This window comes from Salvelinus sp. IW2-2015, linkage group LG6.1, assembly GCF_002910315.2.
Source record: "Salvelinus sp. IW2-2015 linkage group LG6.1, ASM291031v2, whole genome shotgun sequence".
In the NCBI taxonomy this organism is placed as follows: domain Eukaryota; kingdom Metazoa; phylum Chordata; class Actinopteri; order Salmoniformes; family Salmonidae; genus Salvelinus; species Salvelinus sp. IW2-2015.
Window position 1 is genome coordinate 26856508 of NC_036845.1, and position 24403 is coordinate 26880910.

At 42.3% G+C, this 24403-nt stretch overlaps 1 protein-coding gene across 3 annotated transcripts in view; it reads left to right on the forward strand.

Moving 5' to 3' along the window:
- Positions 1-24403, forward strand: part of LOC111965370 (5-hydroxytryptamine receptor 4-like) — a 196773-nt gene that overhangs the window by 147274 nt on the left and 25096 nt on the right. Inside the window, exon 7 of one of the 3 annotated variants that reach the window (XM_023989524.2) lies at positions 17999-18083. The exons of the other annotated variants lie outside the window; for them this stretch is intronic. Within the exon in view, the coding sequence (XP_023845292.1) occupies positions 17999-18062 (64 nt within the window). The 3' untranslated portion in view covers positions 18063-18083. The remainder of the gene's footprint in view (positions 1-17998; positions 18084-24403) is intronic. 3 annotated transcript variants of the gene reach the window in all.

The following is a 24403-nucleotide window of genomic DNA, read 5'->3' on the forward strand; positions in this document are numbered from 1 at the left end:
GCAGACGGGCAGTTCAGGCGCCGCTGGGCAGACGGGCAGTTCAGGCGCCGCTGGGCAGACGGCAGACTCTGGCCGGCTGAGACGCACTGTAGGCCTGGTGCGTGGTACCGGAACTGGAGGTACCGGGCTAAGGACACGCACCTTCAGGCTAGTGCGGGGAACAACAACAGGGCACACTGGACTCTCGTGGCGCACTCTAGGCCTGGTGCGTGGTACCGGAACTGGAGGTACGGGCTGAGGCACGCACCTTAGGGCGAGTGCGGGGAGAAGGAACAGTGCGCACAGGGCTCTGGAGACGCACAGGAGGCTTGGTGCGTGGTGCCGGAACTGGAGGCACTGGGCTGGAGACACGCACCATAGGGAGAGTGCGTGGAGGAGGAACAGGGCTCTGGAGATGCACTGGAAGCCTGGTGCGTGGTGTAGGCACTGGTGGTACTGAGCTGGGGTGGGAAGGTGGCGCCGGATATACCGGACCGTGAAGGAGGACCAGTGCTCTTGAGCACGAGCCTCCCCAACCTTACCAGGTTGATGTCCCGTAGCCCTGCCAGTGCGGCGAGGTGGAATAGCCCGCACTGGGCAGCAGGCGACCAGGGACTAGTAAGGTGGTACCATGTACGCCGGCCCGAGGAGACGTACTGGAGACCAGATACGTTGGCCGGCTTCATGGCACTCGGCTCGATGCCCAACCTAGCCCTCCCAGTCGGCAAGGTGGAATAGCCCGCACTGGGCTAAGCACGCGTACTGGGGACACCGTGCGCTTTACGCAAACACGGTGTCTGACCAGTACGACGCCCTCTCACTCCACGGCAAGCCCGGGGTTGGCTCAGGATCCTACCGGCTTGTCCACACTCCCTTAGCCTCCCCCAATAAATTTTTGGGTGAGCCTCTCGGGCTTCCAGCCTCTCATACGTGCTGCCTCCATAACCAGCGCTCCTGGGCTGTGGCTGCCTCCTTCTCCTCCCGAGAGCGGCGATTCACTTAGCAGGTCCTTCTCATTGAAAATTTGCTCCCAACTCCATTCCTCTTCTCTCCATTGCTTTAGTTCTTGCCCTCCTTCTCCAATACGCTTGTCCTGTTGTGGTGGTGTTTCTGTAATGGCTGTCAAAGTCGTTCTCCCCTCAGACGAGGAGGAGCATGGATCGGACCAAGATGCGGATTGATAAATTGTACATGTTTAATGTAAAAACAAGAAAACACTACAAACTACAAAACAACAAAACGTGACATACCTCAAAAACAGTCCTGTGTGGTCAAACACTGACACAGGAAACAAACACCCACAAAGCCTACTGCCTATGGCTACCTTAAATATGGCTCCCAATCAGAGACAAATGAATGACAGCTGTCTCTGATTGAGACCCAATCTAGGCAGCCATAGACATAACTAGACAACCTAACAAACACTATCCCATACACATACAACACCCATAGACTAACCAAACACACACAAATACAATGCCCACCCCAACTCACGCCCTGACCAACTAAACATAATCAAAATAACATAAAAATAGGTCAGGAACGTGACAGCCAGACACACTTGGGCGCGCACGACCAGTTGACATGCACGACAGATATATGAAATAACATTATAAATTGGGTCTTACTTTTGCTGATCTTTCATCAGAATGTTGATCAATGTGTCCTTTGTCCAGATGAGTCGTTGTTTGGATTCATAATGGCAACTTTCCACCTTAATTTAGCATGGGTACCGGTCCACTGGCACGGATCTGTCCAACATAAATAAATTCAGAGAACGGAACACGGCAAAACTCCCGAAAAAATTCAAATAATCTGATTAAACTATATTGAAAAAACATACATTACGATGATATGGTCTCATTTATCAACTAAAAACCGAGCCGGAGAATTGTTCCCGTCCAAAACGGCAGCAAAACAGAACCCAATGTCACTCCCAAGTCGCGCGTTTCAGAATTGGATGTTCACGCCAAAGAAATAGCTATTATTCAAACCTCTAAACAAGATGAACACAAAATTCCTTCTCTCACACCCTCTTGGACACCCAGAGGAAGGCGTCTGAAGTGTCCGTAGGGTCCTACGTCAAATGACCATGTATAGGCATAACGTTGAAGAGAGCAGAGATTTCTGACATTCTACTTCCTGGTCAGGGAAAGTGCTGCCAAATGACTTCTGTTCCACTCAGAGAAAAAATTTAAACGGTTTTAGAAACTAGAGACTGTTTTCTATCCAATAGTATTAATAATATGCATATTGTAAGAGCAAAAATTGATTAAGAGGCCGTTTGAAAATTGGCACATATTTTCCAGTTTTTCCAATACGCCCCCTGCAGCCATAACAGGTTTTAAGTATCAAAAGTAAAAGTAGAAATCACGTCAAATTCCTTATATTAAGCAAACCAGATGGGACGATTTACTTGTTTTTTAAATTTACGGATCGCTAGCAGCACACTCCAACACTCAGACATAATTTACAAGCTAAGCATTTGCGTTAATTAAGTCTGCCAGATCAGAGACATTAGGGATGACCAGGGATGTTCTCTTGATAAGTGCGTTAATTGGACAATTTTCCTGTCCTGCTAAGCATGCAAAATGTAATGAGTACTTCTGGGTGTCAGGGAAAATGTATAGGGTAAAAAGTACATGATTTTCTTTAAGAATGTAATGGAGTAAAAGTTGTCAAATATAATTAGTAAAGTAAAGAACAGATACCCCAAAAAGCTACTTAAGTAGTACTTTCAAGTATTTCTACTTAATCTTAAGGATCTCTACAGATCGGTGTCCCACCCATGGAACGGTTGAGCTAACGTAGGCTAATGCGATTAGCATGAGGTTGTAAGTAACAAGAACATTTCCCAGGACATAGACATATCTGATATTGGCAGAAAGCTTAAATTCTTGTTAATCTAACTGCACTGTCCAATTTTCAGTAGCTATTACAGTGAAATAATACCATGCTATTGTTTGAGGAGAGTGCACAGTTTTGAACTTGAAAAGTTATTAATTAACCAATTAGGCACATTTGGGCAGTCTTGACACAACATTTTGAACAGAAATGCAATGGTTCATTGGATCATTCTAAAACTTTGCAACTTTGCAACTTTGCACTGCTGCCAGCTAGTGGCCAAAATCTAAATTACATCTAGGCTGGAATAATACATTATGGCCTTTCTCTTGTATTTCAAAGATGATGGTGCAATTTATTTTTTAAATGGTTGTTTTTATCTTTGTATTATATTTTACCAGATCTAGTGTGTTATATTCTCCTACATTACTTTCACATTTACACAAACGTCAAAGTGTTTCCTTTCAAATGGTATCAAGAATATCCTTGCTTCAGGGCCTGAGCTAGAGGCAGTTAGATTTGGGTATGTCATTTTAGGCATAAAAAAAAAAAGAGGGTAGATTCTTAATTAAGTACTTTACACCACTGGCTACTAGCATTTCGAAGCGCCCCTATTTAACCATATATGCTCAAAAGCATATCTTTAAACCCTGTGGGGAATATACAATGCCATAACAGGAAATTCTACGTAAAATGTTTACGGGACTGAAATAGAGGTGCTAGTGTCAGAAATTGAGTACAACCAAAAGGTTTTATTTGGCTCAGTCATTTGTGGTTTGACCAGTAAAAATAAAAAACATAGCTACAAAGACAGGACCATTAGGACATTTCAAGTTGCTTTAGCAATGACAAATATACTTCAAATGAGTAGGCAACACGCACCAATATGCCATCCATCCTCAACAGGTCCATCATGTAGGCGTACATGCAAACATTGCTGTTCTGCAAAAATGAACGAGTCGTGCTTTCCACCTGGCCACCACATTCAGCAGTGTTTTTTGCCCATCATAAAACTATCACCTGCACAATAAGAGTTTTCTGTTTACATAGTTGAACTCGTTTTGGGATGGTGCTTTTATAGCGATGTGGGCGCTGTCTGTCGCTCCGTTCGTATTTGGGAACCCATTGACGACTAAATAAATCCTTCTTGACTTCAACCTGTTGTGCGATGGTGTATGGAAATGGTATGTTACAGTTCGTTTTGCTGATGATTGCATCCAAAACATTGGCCCATTGAGGGATGTGAGATGCTGATCAGCAAGCTCCCACTGAAAAGTGCCCAAAACCCCAGGGTGGAATACACTTTGATGTGTATCGGAATTGCATGTGTTTACCTTTCTAAAGTAGGTCTTAAATTCTCGTAAAGATCCTGTAAGATTGGTTTGCAAAAAATAAGTCCCATCTGTGTCTTAAAATGTGCTCTCTGCTAAATGCAGCATGTGCCAAATCATCCAGCAGAGCAAGATAAGCCATCTCTCATTCCATTTCCCATTATCTCAGTCTTTTATAGTATTTCTAAAATGGTTTTACTTTCACACGTGCCTCTAATTTCACCGATTACTGTACTTTATATGGATTATTATCGTAACAAATGCATTGATGTGCTCAAATTATATATAGCCTATCAAGATATGCATGAATTCACAATGGAAATACAATTAAATCAAAAAATGATTTCATTATTACTCACAATTTCATACATTTTCAACATATATTTTCCCCATCCTAAGCTTGACAAGCAGTTCCCATATTCCACCACTTGGCACTGTGCGTACAATTGTGTGGTTAGATTTACGCACACTCTCAAGCAAATGTTCATATTGATAAATCTCACACTTTGCAGGGAAATGATCCCACACATGGTTTACATATAGATTTGTGCCTACGCATGATTGATAAATGAGGCCCCTGGAATTTTGCAACTGTACCTAGAAGTGGGCACAGGGTCGGGGACATGTCAAAATGCAGAATGTTGGCTCTTTATTTAGCAAGCCCTTTATTCATATAAAAAATCAGTTTCATTGAATTCTACAGTACATTTGTCTATATTAAAGGGCACTTCATTTAATATATCAGGCTTTTAAAATTCAATATTGGTGCACAATTTCTACTTAAAATTTCAAAGGGATGCAAACACACTCTTTTTGCAGAATGACCCAATTATGCAGAGTAAATTGGAGTAATTATGAGTAAATGAGAGAAAAAGTGAAGTATCTGACAGCAATAAATGCCAATGGTCTAATTTTTCATGACCTGTTCAAGAGTCATCCGTTTCTCTCTTCTGGGATGCATGGGGTTAAACACTGGTTGGTGTGATGCTCACAGGAGCTGACATGTACCCAGATGCAGGAGTCAGATTCTTATCTACCACAGAATGAACGGGGCACATCTCTCCTCCAGGTCGTCCTTCTCTCTCAGCAGGCTCCAACCTCACCTGACTCCTAACCACAAGATCACACAGCTTCCTTTAATTCTTCCCTTCTTTCTATTCAAGCAGTCACGCCTGATGCAGTTCCAGTCAATTGTATGTAAACAAATCGGGAAATGCAGGGATGTGAAGCCTTTGACCTTGAGAGTAGTGGAGACAGGCGTACGCCTTTTTGACTCCTGAGTAAAAGCAGATGAAGTTGCACCCGCCCACACGGTTATTCAGCTGACCCATTGTGTTAACCCCAGGTACAGGAACATTACAAGCATATGAGATTTCTGGCAATAAAATCATACATCATACATGTTACAAAATGCGTTGTATTGTAAGAAATCAATTGTTCAGTATAAATGCTGAGATCTGCAATCTGATAATGTGCAATGTGCATAATAGCCTGTTTAAATGGGAAAATACAGAACCCTAAAGCCATTGATAGTATCAGACTGTTTTATGTGATATATTGTTATTTTATTACTGCCCAAGCACAACTAATAACATTCATAATATTTTCTCCAGAGTCTACTGAGCTTTTAACTTACCACGTCCTCACCTCGTAGGCCTAGTAGTCGTGTTGTTCTCCGAGGAGCCATATTTCTAAGTTATGTCAAGTGAGTGTGGAGACAGAGGCCAGGCCAGACAGTCATCCTGTCTGAGGCGCTCGCAGCCACTATTTGTGTTGGTTCACGCTCCCTGGCTCCCCTCAGTGTGCCATAAATTACATCTATTATGATTTACATTTTAAGTTAAGCTTTGACTTAATAGGGAAACTCAATCATTTTATGACGTTTTGCTACTTACAATTTCCACCATTACTATAATATAAAAATCCACTTCAAAAGGGAGTTGTCGGAGGGATTTTGTGATTGTGTAAACATATTGGACATTCATCACAGGGACAGCTGTGATGTTACTTTTTTCACACTTTAAAAGATGAAAATGTTACTTTTTTCACACTTTAAAAGACTCCATGTTTCAAAGATGGTACTGACATACTGTCAGTTGCCCTTGCCTCTCAGTATTGACCCCTATACATACTTCAAAGCTCTAAGGATGTAGGTACATCATTTTTGTTAAAAGATATTAAAACCTGCCCACGTTTAGGCCATTATAAATATATAAAACCGAAAGGGTTGCTGTTTTTCAGACCTGGAACAAAGGTTTTGTTGCATTATTCAGTCTACACTCCCACAAGGTGTCTTACCTCGAACAAGGCCTCGTCTTTGACCTGCTCCTTTATTTATATCTGTGAGGTAGAAGAGCGGTTATTGCGTGATTGTGGTAGAAACTAATCCTTGGCCAAAGTGAGAGTAGGGAGCACACGTGAAGAGGAGATAAACCACACCGCACCATGGTGCCACATCTTGAACCAACAGCAGTTTTATGCATCAGCTCCAGGGCTAATAGGGAAGATATATGGGGCAATTGAGAGAGCAGAGCCAGCAAAGCCCAGTCTGGGCCTACATCTAGCTTCCCTACAGTCTACACTGCTACAGCAATGAAAGCTCATCCCTGAGCTTAGCGTTATTCTGGCAGGGGGAGTGTGTAGTGATGCTAAGAAAACATGTACAGTCTCACAGACGTGGGCGCTGCTAGTGAGCACCGGGTGGCATTGCAGATCAGTTTCACTGTGGTGGGGTTCTCAACCCACTCTGTTTAGAATGATCAAATGCCCTTGCACTCCGCTCATATTGAATACCAAGCAGTCTATCAAATAACATAGACATATTTTAAACAGATATTTGATCTACTGTTTTCCCCAATGTACTGTATACTGTAAGCTATGGTATATTGGATATAATATATCTCTGTGTTAGAAGTTAGAAGTCTTTACCAGATGCCGTGTCGCCCCCCCCCCCCCCCCCCCGGGTTATTTGACCTCAATTTCACAAATTGCTTAACGGCTCAATCAGGTAGCACATACGACACTGAGCAGCATATTGTATGCAATTTGTAATACACTTCCTATATTCACTCAGTCTGCATCTGGATGATTGGTTCTGGTGGAATGGCTTTGAAACAATGCCACATATATGTGTGTATGTGTCAGGTCTGGACCAGACAGTGTCTGGACAGCGTGGAGAGTCTGTCTGTTTTGTTTTGTCTGCAGAAAATAAACAGAAAGAAACCGGAAGTGGCCGTGGCAGCGGTAAATACCTTGACAGGAGTATGACAGTGACAACTGGCACCAGGATCGCATAGAAAGACATTACATTATGATCACAAACTACACTACACGTTTTCTGATTTAGTGAACGTATTTATGGGCTATGTTTAAAGCATCTGGATTTCTGAGTGCCATTTCTGCATCAAGAGTTATAATAAACCTAATTTCTCCTTACCATAACATCAATCAATACTGAACGTTTGTAAGTTTATCCAAGGACCTTCCTCAATTACCATATCATGATTGAGAAACATCAATCAATGTATGTAAGGTTATCTGAGGACTCGGCCATGTTCCTGACTGGGAAAGGCTCATATCGAAAGAGGTGATGCTTGTAATATTCTTTTGTCCGTAGGCTCTATTCTAACAAACCTAACTCAATTGTAAATCTAAAGCCTGGTGGTAGCGCTATAGGTCCGTGTGTGTGTCAAAAATATGTTTGCTATTTAAACAGCTGGAATTAAGAGCACAATAGCTGGCGGTGGCAGGAAAGGGCTGTATTTTGATTACCGTAATTGCTGGACTATTAAGCGCACCTGAATATAAGCCGTACCCACTGAATTTTTTACAAATATGTATTTTGTACATAAATAAACCGCACATGTCTATAAGCCGCAAGTGCCTACCGGTACATTGAAACAAATKAACTTTACACAGCYTTTAAACGAAACACGGCTTGTAACAAAAATAAATAGGCTTTTAAACGAAACACGGCTTGTAACAAAAATAAATAGGCTTTAACGAAACACGGCTTGTAACAAAAWTWWWAAATAAATAGCAGTAAACAGTAGCCTACCAAGAAAGTCAAACTTCATTGCGGTGGCGATTGTTTTGGCTTTCAGTCGGATCTGCACAGTTGAAACACCTCGGCCGTCTGCTCTCTGTGTGTTGACCCAGTCTTCAAGCTCATTTTCTAGGTCGGGCCATCTGCTTTTCTTCTCTGAAAGCTTTTGTTGTCTTTTTGCACTGAGTCCGTTCCTCACGCTGCTGTTTCCAACGTCTTATCATCGACTCATTAAGGCCAAGCTCCCGTGTAGCAGCTCTATTTCCTTTTCCAACAGCCAGATCGATCGCCTTCAACTTGAAAGCTGCATCATATGCATTTCTCCGTGTCTTTGCCATGATGAGGGTGACAAAATGACTACCGTAATCAGAATGATGGGAAGTTTGAGCGCGCTCGATTTACGTCACATTATGTGACGGTGCTCAGTTTTTTGGCAGCGTGAATCTTGTGAAAAAAAAATACAAAATCATAAATTTGCCGCGTCATTGTATAAACCGCGAGGTTCATAGTGTGGGAAAAAAGTAGCGGCTTATAGTCCGGAAATTACGGTAATAAACAAGTTGTGTGACAAGGTCTTGACCACTCACTGGCTAATCAAGGCCTTCCATGGCTTAATACTGCATGTGTTCGTCTCAAGTTCTGTAGGTTAATGACGGTCTTTGCATTGTCATCAACTCCAATTTGGCTGGGGCCACGGAATATTCTCATCTTAGTCCTTTGTGCTACTGTAGATTGGTACTACAGTTTATTAAATAGCATAGGCTACAGTGACGTGTGATAGCAAGAGTAAMAATAAACATCCAGTGTTTGCTCAATTTGTTTGGATTGTTGACAGTCAACATTCTTGTAATTGGTTTTAACGAGTAGCAGGTTAGCGTTTTTCATCATGAATATTGTTCTGGAGGCAGCTCCACAGAGTGGTCATTAATTGGCGCACAGCCATAAAGTCATAAAATCTGATTTTAAACCTAACCCTAACCTTAACCCTAAACTTTACCACACAGCTAACCCTAATGCCTAACCTTAAATTAAGACCAAAAATCAAATATTTGTTTTCATGAATTTTTACAATATAGCCAATTTTGACTTTACAGCTGGCCTATCTAAGAGGAAATCGCTCAGTTATGCCTCTAGGACAAGACTCATGACAATAAACATCAACATGCCAACAAGTATAGACCTTTACGCATTGCACTTATCCTCAAATAAAAATACTAGGCTCCCGTAAATTGTATTATATATGTGAGGCACGTAAATTGTATTATATATGTGAGGCACGTTCTCAATAAGCAAGACTTAGCCGAGGCATACCGTTGATATTGCGTTATAGGACTATATATTTTTAATATGTTTAGATGAGCTCGTCTTTGGTAACCGGCCAAGAGGCCGTCTTTGAAAATGGGGATGGATACAAGCCGAATGCAATAGGCACTGCAGGACCTATGTGAATTGTAAATAATGCAAAAGCATGAAGGCAAAAGCCTCACGAGTAGAGCATTTAGAAACCTTTATGGATAGGCTACTTGGCTAATGGATGGTCAGGATAAGAAAGACACCAGATGCATTGCTGCATTGAACCAGCTTTTGTTAGAGTATGGTAAGGGTAGCCTACTACGGACTTGATTTTTTAAATCAAATGAAACAATGTTGCTACATACAAGGTTTACAGGCACAAAAAGCACATCTCTTGTTTCATGTGCGTATAGGCACTGCACGTCAAGACTGGATAGGCTGCGCTTCCATTGTCAAAATCCATGCCATAACCAACCGCGACACTGCTAAATGCCCGCACAGACTATACGATTGTAGCCGTCTTATGCCACGATTTTGTCGTCCCAAACAAAATGTCCAGGTCGTGAAACGATTGTCGAACATCTTCACTCGTTCAGCGTGACAGGGTCTCGGTCTGACTATTTAAATACCACTATGTGCAGTCGTAGGCTCCGACAATCTTCTGTCAGTTTCCATTTTTCTTTGCCTTTATCGTGTAGTGTGGCTGGTGTTAGTTTCAAGTTTTAATGTCACATGCACAAGTAAGGTGAAATGTCTTTCTTGCAAACTCAAAACCCAACAATGCAATAATCAATAACAATGTATTACTAGCAAAAACACATGAGAAATAAGAATAGGAAATATGAAATACACTAAGTAAGTAAGCATACTATATACAGGAAATATTAAGAATATTAAGAAACTCAGTTCCAATATCATATTTACATATTTACATGTAAGTGTAAGATAGACAGAGTAGCAGCAGCTTGCATGTTAGTGGGTGCAGTGGTGGAAAAAGTACCCAATTGTCATACTCGAGTAAAAGTAAAGATACCTTCATAGAAAATGTGAAAGTTACCCAGTAAAATACTACTTGAGTAGAAGTATCAAAAGTAAATGTAATTGCTAAAATATACTTAAGAATCAAAAGTAGAAGTATAAAACATTTTAAATTCCTTATATTAAGCAATGCAGACGGCCACATTTTCTAGTTTTTTATTTATTTACAGATAGCCAGGGGCACACTCCAACACTCAGACATCATTTACAAACGAAGCATGTGTTTATTGAGTCCGCCAGATCAGTGGCAATAGGGATGACCAGGGGCGTTCTCTTGATAAGTGTGTGAATTAGACCATTTTCCTGTCCTGCTAAGCATTCAAAATGTAACGAGTACGTGTGGGTGTCTGGGAAAATGTATGGAGTAAAAAGTACATACTTTTCTTTAGGAATGTAGTAAAGTAAAAGTTGTCAAAAATATAAATAGTAAAGTACAGATACCCCAAAAAACTACTTTTGTAGTACTTTAAAGTATTTTTACTTAAGTACGTCCATCCTGATTCTACCCGTCCCTTTGTGGTACAGGTGGACACGTCAGACACTGGAGCAGGGGTGGTCCTTTCACAGCGGAACGAAGGGGACAAGAAACTGCACCCATGTGCCTTTCTTTCCAAGCGGTTCTCACCAGCGGAACGCAACTACGATGTAGGCAACCTGGGAGCTCTTGGCAGTTAAGTGGGCCCTTGATGGGTGGAGACACTGGTTGGAGGGGGCACCTCATCCATTCCTGATCTGGATGGACCATAAGAACTTGGTCTCCATTTAAGAAGCCAAGAGGTTGAACGCTCGCCACGATAGGTGGGCTCTGTTGTTTAACAGTAGCCTATCATCCGGGATCCAAGAATCAGAAAGCAGACACCCTATCCCGCCAACACAATGTCTCTAACAAGGAGAGGGACTCCGAGCCCATCATCCCCAGCTCCTGCATTGTGGCTCCCATGTTATGGAGTTTTGAGTCCACCGTCCAACAAGCCCAAACCCGAGAACCTGACCCCAGCGGGGGTCCCTCTAACATGTTTATGTTCCACGATCAGCCCGTTCCCAAGTACTACAATGGAGACACTCCTCTAAATTAACTGGGCATCCAGGGGTTAATTAGATTCTGCAGTTCCTGAGACGGAAATTCTGGTGGCCCAACATGATTGAGGATGTGAGATCCTTCTTTACGGTCTGCTCCACTTGTGCCCAAAGCAAGTCCTCACGACAGCGACCAACTGGGTTGCTCCAACCTCTGCCCATCCCCAGCCGGCCCTGGTCCCACCTGTCCATAGACTTTATTACAGGGTTACCCCCATCCCAAGGGCTTACCACTATCCTGGTGGTTGTCTAACGGTTTTCCAAGGCAGCCCATTTCATCGCCAATTTGCCCTCAGCGAAGTAGACCGCTGATCTCATGATTACCCATGTCTTTCGACTACACAGACTTCCCAAGGACATTGTCTCGGTCCGTGGGCCCCAGTTCGTCGCACAGTATTGGAAAGCCTTCTACTACCTGTTGGGGGTGTCTGGGAATCTCTCCTCGGGGTTCCACCCACAGTCGAATGGGCAAACGGAGAGGGCCAACCAGGAGCTTGAGAAGTTCCTCCGCTGTTTCGTCTCCACCCAGGCCAGTAACTGGAGCAAGTTCCTCGTCTGGGCAGAGGATGCTCACAACACACTGCCGAACTCGACCACTGGACTTCCATCGTTCCAGTGTCAGTTCGGGTCCTCCCCCCCATGTTTCCTGAACAGGAGGCCGAATTGGGGGTGCTATCAACCGAGGCGTTGTCGACGATGTCGCCGCACCTGGATCAGAGCACGATCCTCCTTGCTCCGCTCCTCTGCCCGACACCAACACCAGGCAAACCAGCGCTGATGGCCTCTTTGGCTCCTCCGACCGGGTCAAAGGGTGTGGCTGTCCACCCGTGATCTTCCCTTAAAGGTGGAGTCGCCGAAGCTCGCTCCACGCTACATAGGACCATTCAAGATCCTGAGTCTCATCATCCTGGTCACCTATCGTCTCCAGCTTCCCAGGTCTATGAGGGTCTGTCAATCCTTCCATGTCTCCTGTCTCAAGCTGGTAAGGATCAGTCCCTTCTCTCCACCCACAGCTGCCCCTCCGCACCCTCGACTTGTTGATGGTTGCCCGGCCTACGCTGTCTGGTGTCTGTTGGAGGCTCGTGGGTCTGAGGCACCCTGCAGTACCTGGTGGACTGGGAGGGCTACGGCCCCGAGGAGCGGGCGTGGGTGCCTACCCGGGATGTCCTAGATCCGGACTTGTTCGGAACTTCAAATCAAATTGTATTGGTCACATACACATGGTTAGCAGATGTTAATGTGAGTGTAGCGAAATGCTTGTGTTTCTAGTTCTGACCATGCAGTAATATCTAACAAGTAATTTAACAATTTCACAACAACTACCTTTTACACACAAGTGTAAAGGAATGAATAAGAATATGTACATATAAATACTGTATATTCATGAGTGATGGCCGAACGGCATAGGCAAGATGCAGTAGATGGTATAGAGTAAAGTATATACATATGACATGTTTAATATAGGCATTGTTTAAAGTGACTAGTGATACATTTATTACATCAAATTTTTTATTATTGAAGTGGCTAGAGATTTGAGTCAGTATGTTGGCAGCAGCCACTCAATGTAAGTGATGGCTGTTTAACAGTCTGATGGCCTTGAGATAGAAGCTGTTTTTCAGCCTCTCGGTCCCAGCTTTGATGCACCTGTACTGACTTAGCCTTCTGGATGATAGCGCGGTGAACATGCAGTGGCTCGGGTGGTTGCTATCCTTGATGATCTTTTTGGCCTTCCTGTGACATCGGGTGGTGTAGGTGTCCTGGAGGGCAGGTAGTTTGCCCCCGGTGATGCGTTGTGCAGACCTCACTACTCTCTGGAGAGCCTTACGGTTGTGGGCGGAGCAGTTGCCGTACCAGGCGGTGATACAGCCCGACAGGATGCTCTCGATTGTGCATCTGTAAAAGTTTGTTAGTGTTTTTGGTGACAAGCCAAATTTCTTCAGCCTCCTGAGGTTGAAGAGGCGCTGTTGCGCCTTCTTCACCACGCTGTCTGTGTGGGTGGACCATTTCAGTTTGTCCGTGATGTTTATGCCGAGGAACTTAAAACTTTTCACCTTCACTACTGTCCCGTCGATGTGGATAGGGGGCTGCTCCCTCTGCTGTTTCCTGAAGTCCACGGTCATCTCCTTTGTTTTGTTGACGTTGAGTGTGAGGTTATTTTCCTGACACCACACTCCGAGGGCCCTCACCTCCTCCTTGTAGGCCGTCTCGTTGTTGTTGGTAATCAAGCCTACCACTGTGGTGTCGTCTGCAGACTTGATGATTGAGTTGGAGGCGTGCATGGCCACGCAGTCATGGGTGAACAGGGAGTACAGGAGAGGGCTGAGAACGCACCCTTGTGGGGCCCCAGTGTTGAGGGTCAGCGGGGTGGAGATGTTGTTTCCTACCCTCACCACCTGGGGGCGTCCCATCAGAAAGTCCAGGACCCAGTTGCACAGGGCCTGGGTCTCGAGCTTAATGTCGAGTTTGGAGGGTACTATGGTGTTGAATGTTGAGCTGTAGTCGATGAACAGCATTCTGGACCTACGTGCTGGTTGCCCTGGCTTGTAAGTAAGCATTTCACTGTAAGGTCTACACCTGTCAGTGTGCCAGTTTTTACATTATGAAATTGCAAACTAACGTGTGTTTGACACTTAGCCCCAGCTGAAAATAGAGCCCAATGCCTAGAGCTTTTTTCTTTTGTCAGCTCGGACAATTTAGTCAGTTAGACGTGACTTGAACCTGTGTGCTTCTTCTGCTGAGTTTGCTGAGTCTGAGCCTGAGCTCAACCATCCAGCACGTTACAGCTGATAGCCCTCGCTGGGACTATTACAGAGGGATGCCCATTTGGTAACTGTCATACTCACACCTTCCCCTTTCAGCCAGTTTGAGTGCTGTCTTTTCCTGTGACCTCACAGCAGTGTTGTTATAGAGCACATAGGGAAACAGTCCATTGTTGGATTCTTTGTACTGTAGATTCAGTATCCTATCCACTCCTGTCTTTACCCAGCAGTGAGAGTTGAGTTGTTGTTGTGGTTTAGTGAAGAAGAATGGCACCAAACAAGCAGCCGAGTCCGTAGTTAGCACCTGATAGCCTTATTGATTTACATTTACATTTAAGTCATTTAGCAGACGCTCTTATCCAGAGCGACTTACAAATTGGAAAGTTCATACATATTCATCCTGGTCCCCCCGTGGGGAATGAACCCACAACCCTGGCGTTGCAAGCGCCATGCTCTACCAACTGAGCCACACGGGGCCCATTGATTAAGGCTATGTGTATACTGTGTACATTCTCGTATTTGCTTTTACATGCCGAGCACATAATGTACATCATTTGTGGTTTCTGTATGTGCTGCTAACCACACATATGACTTATAGCTCAGAAATAAAGACAGAGCAAGTCTGACTCACCTGGTTTAACCTTTCAGTGATACCCATCCCGAATCCGGGAGCATCGTCATCAAAAAGGCTGACTAGCATAGCCTAGCCTAACGGGACAGGGATATCATATAATATAATTTTCATGAAATCACAAGTCCAATACAGCAAATGAAAGATAAACATCTTGTGAATCCAGCCATCATTTCCGATTTTTAAAATGTTTTACAGCTAAAACACAATATGTATTTATATTAGCTAACCACAATAGCCAAAGACTCAACCGCATATTTTCACCATGTTTGCTATCACAAAACCGACCAAATAGAGATATAATTAGTCACTAACCAAGAAACAACTTCATCAGATGACAGTCTTATAACATGTTATACAATACATTTATGTTTTGTTCGAAAAATATGCATATTTGAGGTATAAATCATAGTTTTACATTGCAGCTACCATCACAAATAGCACCGAAGCAGCCAGAATAATTACAGAGAGCAACGTGAAATACCTAAATACTCATCATAAAACATTTATGAAAAATACATGGTGTACAGCAAATGAAAGATAAACATCTTGTGAATCCAGCCAATATTTCCGATTTTTTTAAGTGTTTTACAGCGAAAACACAATATAGAATTATATTAACTTACCACAATAGCCAAACACACAAATGCATTTATTCACCGCAAAAGGTAGCTATYGCAAAAACCAGCAAAMKATATAAAATTAATCACTAACCTTGAACAACTTCATCAGATGACAGTCTTATAACATCAGGTTATACAATACACTTATGTTTTGTTYGAAAATGTGCATATTTAGAGCTGCAAACCGTGGTTATACATTGTGAATATGTAGCAACATTTCCCCAGAATGTCCRGAGCTATTTTGGACACTCACCTAATCTGACCAAAGAACTCATCATAAACTTTACATARAAATACTTGTTGTATGGCAAATGAAAGATACACTGGTTCTTAATGCAACCGCCGTGTTAGATTTTAAAAAATAACTTTACCATAACATACAGCTTGCGTTATTACGAGACAGCGCTGACCAAAACGGCGGAGAATAGGAATCAACATTTTCCACAGAAATACGAAATAACATCATAAATTGTTCTTACTTTTGCTGAGCTTCCATCAGAATCTTGTACAAGGAGTCCTTGGTCCAGAATAAATCGTTGTTTGGTTTTAGAATGTCCTTTTCTTCTGTCGAATTCGCGCCACAATGCTAGCCAAGGTTGATAACGTTCCCACCCTCTCTTGACGCAAAGAATGGAAAACTCCAAAAGTCACAATAAACGTTGAATAAACTGATAAAACTCGGTTGAAAAAACCTACTTTACGATGTTATTATCACATGTATCAAATAAAATCAGAGCCGGAGATATTCGCCGTGTAAACCGAAAGCTTTTCAGAAGCTAATGTCGAGCTCCGCCTTGCGCCTTGGTAGACAAAGGAAATTCCTGACCTGCCACTCCAAAAGCTCTCATTCGACCTCAGATCAAGCTAGACAACCCATTCCACCTTCCACTGCCTGTTGACATCTAGTGGAAGGCATATGAAGTGCATGTATATCGATAAATATAAGCCAGTTGAATAGGCAGGCCCTGAAACAAGAGCCCCATTTTCAGAATTTTCACTTCCTGTCTGGAAGTTTGCTGCCAAATGAGTTCTGTTTTACTCACAGATATAATTCAAACAGTTTTAGAAACTTGAGAGTGTTTTCTATCCAATAGTAATAATAATATGCATATTGTATGATCTAGAATAGAGTACGAAGNAGATATAATTCAAACAGTTTTAGAAACTTGAGAGTGTTTTCTATCCAATAGTAATAATAATATGCATATTGTATGATCTAGAATAGAGTACGAAGGCGTTTAAATTGGGCAAGATTTTTTCCAAAGTGAAAACTGCGCCCCCCTATTGACAAGATAAGGGTCTTTCATTATCTGTCTTCCGAGAGCCTTTTGCCATCTCAAACCTTACTCTATATTGTTAGACACTGTAGATACTTTTTTATAGATTTACTCTTTCAACTACTTCTTTGATTTACTTTAATGTTGGTGTGCTGCATTTGTCCTTAATCCTTACGTCTATTGACGCACCGTGAAGTAACATAATAACAAAAAAAGTCAGAATCCGTCAGTTTAAGCTAGAGATGTAATTTGTTTTGCATGGGCTAGGTTTCAATCCACCGCATCCACTCGATGTCATTCTGCATCTGCAGTGGAAAGTGACAGAGCTACAGCGTTGTTTGTCAGACCAGGAGGCATCCCAAAAATCAGTCTTCTTACGGAAATGTCTGTAGCGTCCGAACAGGTTGGCCTACTGACTAAAGATGAGACTCTCACGAACACGATGGTGTTCTCCATTTGCTCTACGACCCCCACAAGCCCCACGGGACTTGTCTGATGTATGTACTGCCGATGTGCCAACTTCTGTCTGTAGTGTCCAAACGGTTTGGGCTACAAACAACCATGGAAAGGGGAGATTCTCACGAACACAATGCTTTTCTCAGTTTTGCTCTACGACCCCCACAAGTGTCACATGACTCGTCTGAAGGTAATCTGGTACCGGTTGCCATTTATGAATTTGTTATTAATTGTGTTTCTATGGGCTATAGTAGTAAAAGCCAAATTCAATATTTTATCAAATAATTTAGTTTAGAAAACTGTGTATACCTACAGGGGTCTTAAAATTCAAAATTAAATAGCTAAATGATCCATGGTATGACGATCTTAAAACAATTCCATATATTAGCTTAGTGACCTGCGTGCGGAGCTCCTAAAGTATCTGGCTGTATGTACACTAGCTGTGTGTTAGTAACTGCTGAATGAGTCACTTGGGTGTGGATTAACCATATTTTTCCCCACTCTCTTTCTCTCTCTCTCTCCCACTCCCCTTGTCTTCTCCTCTGCCTTTCTCCCCCTCTTCCTTATGTTTTTTTCCCCTCCCTCCCTCCCTCCCGACTTCTTCTGCCCCCTGCTCTTGCTACCATGTGCCTCCTCCTCCTCCAGTGGCTGCTCCTCTGCCTACAAACTCCTGCTCTGGTTCTGCAACACTAGGCCTGTTCCTGTCTAGTGCTGCTTGACAACCTCTCAAGTGAGTCTATTTCACACCCCCATACTCCCTCAACCTGCTCTGTGTTCTCTGTCAATCTCTCTGACATGCTAGTTCAGGTTACATGCATGTTTGATGTGAAGAGCATGTGATGATGTGCATCTATTTCATTTTAAATTGCATTATTTTATGTTCAATTGCACAAACTAAGAAATGATCGTTTTCTGTATTCTGTATTTTCTCTGTGTGTGCATGCATGTGCTCCTCTCCATGTCTTTAGAGAACTTGAAAGATCTCCCATTACCGGCCAGTCAGACAGATTGTCTGTTGAGCCTGTTGAGTAGCTGAATAGGCCTGACTAACCATTTGTTGCTAATCTCTTTTTTTCCTGTTAATCTAATTCTGGCCTCTGATATAATCCAGTGTGCGCTATCTGCTTGATTAGATTGTAATATAAACTCTACAAGCAGTGTTGGGATTAGGTAATTAATATATTACTTATTACGTTCAACAAAAGTAACATATTACATTATATTATGTTATATTACTTTGTGTTACTTTCATGAAAAAAACTCATATTTTTGGCTGTCGGAGGGAGGTAGCGAGGTGAGCCGCATGAGCTGTACCAAATATAGGCTACTTACTAACTCAGGTTTTGTCCTTTCATCTGTGGCGCTGCTTTCCTGTGCTAGTCTACAATTGCTGCGGTATCATATGGGCTGTTTAATTAATTATTATTATAGATTCTGTTAGCCAAACATCTGTACAATCGAAAATCTTTCTCTCGTGCCACCAGTTCTGGTTAGACCGCACATACATGGACCAATAAAGATGTATCGAGCCCACAATTGCCAATAGAAGTGCTATCACAGAAGTGATCAATGGCAAAGATCAGAGGTGCGCCCTCTATCAATTATTATTATTTTATTTATGTACAGATTTGAATTTTTTTTGTACTTTTTACAATTTTTTTCTCCCCAATTTCATTATATCCAATTGGTAGTTACAGTCTTGTCTCATCGCTGCCACTCCCGTACGGACTCGGGAGAGGCAAAGGTCGAGAGCCATGCGTCCTCCGAAACACGACCACGCCAAGCCACATTGCTTCTTGACACACAACTCACTTAACCTGGAAGCCAGCTGCACCAATGTGTCGGAGGAAACACCGCACAGCTGGCGACCGAAGTCAGTATGCATGCGCCCAGCCCGCCACAAGGAGGCTTCCTCGCAAGGCTTCCCTCTATACATTCTTATGGACAGCAGCTGTTATGACATTTCTCCAAACACTTTTCTCCATTCTCTTGAGAACTAAATGAGGAAACAAGTCGAGATCGGTTCATGGAAACGCACGCGGTAGAGATATTGTCACGACTTGGCGTTCGGCGGTCGACGTCACTGGCTTTCTAGCCATCGCCGCTCCATTTTCCATTTATCCATTTGTTTTGTCTTGTTCCCTGCACACCTGGTTTTCATTCCCCAATCACACTACATGTATTTATTCCTCTGTTCCCCCTCATGTCTTTGTGTGAGATTGTTTCGTGTTACGTGTCATGTTTGACGCGCTATTTCTGGTGTGTGTTTATTCCGTGTTTTATTTCACGAGGTATGTTTATTTGCTTGTACATATTATTGTGACTGTTTGCGCGTTTTGCAGGTGTTTGACGCAGTGGCGTCCGTCTGTTGGTTTCTTCTGCCTAAATAAAGTGTGCGCCTGTTCACAACTCTCTACTCTCCTGCACCTGACTCTGCTCCCAGTACGCACACCATTGACAGATATGGGCTCACCTTGCAATCTGTACAGGTATTGTTGTTGGAAGAACAGAGCTCTGATGTACTGTTTTCTTATGTCGTTACTTACAATTATTTCTGCTTCTGGAATAAAATATTGTAGACGATCTGAAACAATGGTATAAATAGCCAAGAGTTATAGAACTGGCTCATTAAATGGCAGTCTTTACAGTCTCAGAATAAGAGATGATTGATGATGAAAGCCTATGCACGATACTGTTTTCTCTTTATCAGTCAAGAAACAGATTCCCAGAAAGACAGAACACCAGCCTTGAATAGCACTCTCGAAAATAGACATACATCAACATATAGTGCATATTAGTTATTCCATTGTTATTCCATTATACTGTATTGACAAGTGTTCTTGCATTGAATCCCTATAGATAACAAGCTATGGGAGATGGAATACTAACACATTCTAAACCACCCGCTAGGAGCATTACATACTGCAGAGACCATCTAATTCAAATCTGGTCCTTGAAGCCAATGCTTTTTTCATTCTTGCCCTCTAAGAAGAATGAATTAGACCTAATTATCAGTTAGAACAGAAAACCAGCAGGGTGATTATCATGAAACCAGGTTTAACCATGTCTGTAGATTATACAGTTACAATACCATGATGTATCTGCAGAAATATACAATCATTCTGAAGAGTAAGATGCATAGTTAATTGCACTGTGTATTATTGTAAATACGTTTAGCATTTTCTTTTGAAGTTTGGACATTTTCCCCCTTAATTCTCATTACCGAAATTTGTCCGGGTTAAAATCTCAGGTCATTTCATACAATTTTACTTTACAAAAACCTAATTTATTTCAATAAAACACTAAGAATGTTGCTGTATTATGTCCAACATTAATAACAATGTTACACTAGTTGAAATTTACATTAAACTATAATATTTATTACGGAAAATTATGTCTGTGGACATGTTTCTCATTACGTAGCACTTTTTCAAGTTCCTGTTAGAACTCCGATCAGTATTTAAATAGTTGTATTCACCCATGCATGATGCATAATCTAGAGGAGTAGCCCTTAGATGAGCACAAGTTAAGTTAATGTATTTGCTTATACGCCATCAGAATGAAGTTCTTATTCTCAAACACCCACTTTACCTTCTCATTACCGAAATGGCTAAAAAGCTGAAATTGGAAAATGTCGGAGAAACATTACATTAACAACATGGAGGCATGAATGGGATTTAGTGATGTGATCAATTGTTCAAATCAAATCAAATTGTATTGGTCAAATACACACATTTAGCAGATTTTATTGTGGGTGTAGCGAGAGATGCTTGTGTTCCTAGGTCCAACAGTGTAGTAGTATCTAACAATTCACAACAATACACACCAATCTAAAAAATAAAATAATGGAATTAAGAAATATATAAATATTAGGACGAGCAATGTTGGAGTGGCATTGACCAAAATACAGTAGAATACGGAATATACATATGAAATGAGTAGTATGTGGACATTATTAAAGTAAGTAGTGTTCCATTAATAAAGTGACCAGTGATTCCATGTCTATGTACATAGGGCAGCATATGTACTGTTTGCTGACTCATAATGTCTGTCCCCTATTATTTGCTGATTGAGCTAAACACAAATGTATCATTACCACTTCATTTGCTGTTTTTTGGGGGGGTAATGAGAACCTTAATTTCGGTAATGATAATAAGCTAATTGTAATGTATAGTCAATGGGTGTGCTGTGCTGGTGACTTTAATTTATTACTAGGACCACTCCTTACACCTATTGTATATGTTTATATGTATGTATATGTACTATTTGATTAGTAGGGTTTGTTAAGAAATATTTTGTACATAAACCCCATTTAATTTACTTAAAGCCACAATCTGGAGTTTGTGTTTCAGCAAGGAGCATCCTCGCCACTTAAATTAGTATATACTATCACGGCTCAGGCTAAGACCCAGATGCAGACACAGGAGGCGGATAGTACGAGTCTCAGAGTTTATTACAGTACAAGGGGCATGCAATCGGTAGGTCAAGGCAGGCAAAGAGTCGTAATCCAAATCAGAGTCAGGCAGGTACAGAACGGCAGGCAGGATCAGGATCAGGACAGGCAGAAAGGTCAGAACTGGGAAGACTAGGAAAAGCAAAAACTAGAGCACAGGAAACACGGGAACACGCTGGTAGGACTTGGCGGGACAAGACGAACTGGCAACAGACAAACAGAAAACGCAGGTATAAATACATGAGGTAATGGGAGACACCTGGTGGGGGTTGGAGACAATCACAAGACAGTTGAAACAGATCATGGTGTGACATAGCCCTGATTTTCACACTTACCTATACTGTTGTTTGATATCCCAAGACAGTTTTTGGTAAATATCTCACACATTTAGATACTTTATAGGCATATCATGTCATGCATATCATGCCATTTTCCCATAGATGCCATTCAATCCAGAAATACATCTAAAATACCTTACAACCACACATATCCACGTCCTAATACACTAATATTACCATGAATATTATACTTTTTTAAGTCACTTTGTTACAGTCAAATTCACTTTTGACTTTTGAAAATTCATGTATGTAATTACAGGATTTATACTGAAATAAGCAGATTTTTTGTCAAGTGCATTAACATCAGGGATTATGCAAGTAATTTGGGATTAACAAATGTCAGTTTGACGATGTGTTGGGTTACTGAATCTCTGATAGATCTCAGTACAGTTTTATAATGGAAAGTATGCAACACTCAATACCGAAATTGTCACACCCTGATCTGTTTCACCTGTCTTGTGCTTGTCTCCACCCCCCTCCAGGTGTCACCCATTTTCCCCATTATCCCCTGTGCATTTATACCTGTGTTTTCTCTTTGTCTGTTGCCAGTTAGTCTTGTCTTGTCAAGCAACCAGCGTATTTTACCGTACTCCTGTTAGCTTTAGTCCCTGTTTTCTAGTTCTTCCGGTTTTGACCATTCTGCCTGCCCTGACCTTGAGCCTGGCTGCCGTTCTGTACCTTACCTGGACCTGGATGAGTTTTGTTCTGCCCTGAGTTTTGTAAATAAACTCCTGTGATTCGAACTGTCTGCATCTGGGTCTTACCCTCTCTATGGGGGTACCACAGGGTTCAATTCTCGGGCTGACTCTTTTCTCTGTATATATCAATGATGTCGCTCTTGCTGCGGGTGATTCCCTGATCCACCTCTACGCAGATGACAACATTCTGTATACATCTGGCCCTTCTTTGGACACTGTGTTAACTAACCTCCAAACAAGCTTCAATGCCATACAACACTCCTTCCGTGGCCTCCAACTGCTCATAAACGCTAGTAAAACCAAATGCATGCTCTTCAACCGATCGCTGCCCACACCCGCCCGCCTAGCATGACTACTCTGGACGGTTCTGATCCAGAATACGTGGACAACTACAAATACCTAGGTGTCTGGCTAGACTGTAAACTCTCCTTCCAGACTCATATCAAACATCTCCAATCCAAAATCAAATCTAGAATCGTCTTTCTATTTCGCAACAAAGCCTCCTTCACTCACGCCGCCAAACTTACCCTAGTAAAACTGACTATCCTACCGATCCTCGATTTCGGCGATGTCATCTACAAAATAGCTTCCAATACTCTACTCAGCAAATTGGATGCAGTCTATCACAGTGCCATCCGTTTTGTTACCAAAGCGCCTTATATCACCCACCACTGCGACCTGTATGCTCTAGTCGGCTGGCCCTCGCTACGTATTCGTCGCCAGACCCACTGGCTCCAGGTCATCTACAAGTCTATGCTAGGTAAAGCTCCGTCTTATCTCAGCTCACTGGTCACGATAACAACACCCACCCGTAGTACGCGCTCCAGCAGGTATATCTCACTGGTCATCCCCAAAGCCAACACCTTCTTTGGCCGCCTTTCCTTCCAGTTCTCTGCTGCCAGTGACTGGAACGAATTGCAAAAATCGCTGAAGCTGGAGACTTACACTTCCCTCACTAACTTTAAACATCAGCTATCTGAGCCGCTAACCGATCGCTGCAGCTGTACATAGTCCATCTGTAAATAGCCCACCCAATCTACCTACCTCATCCCCATATTGTTTTTATTTACTTTGCTGCTCTTTTGCACACCAGTATCACTACTTACACACCATCATCTGCTCATCATCATCTGCTCATCTATAACTCCAGTGTTAATCTGCTAAATTGTATTTACTTTGCTACTATGGCCTATTTATTGCCATACCTCCTCATGCCATTTGCACACACTGTATATAGACTTTCTTTTTTTTCTATTGTGTTGACTGTACGCTTGTTTATTCCATGTAACTCTGTGTTGTTGTTTCTGTCGCACTGCTTTGCTTTATCTTGGCCAGGTCGCAGTTGTAAATGAGAACTTGTTCTCAACTAGCCTACCTGGTTAAATAAAGGTGAAAAAAAAAAAAAAAAAAAAAAACTGATAGTACGAACTGGCCATGACTGACCCAGCAGACTCGGACCAGCTCCTCAACGCCGTCTCCTCCCAAGGAGCCACCATTGGGAGACACGAGGAGTTACTTTGAGGTCTTATGGAAGGATTACAGACATTGGCGGAACGCCATG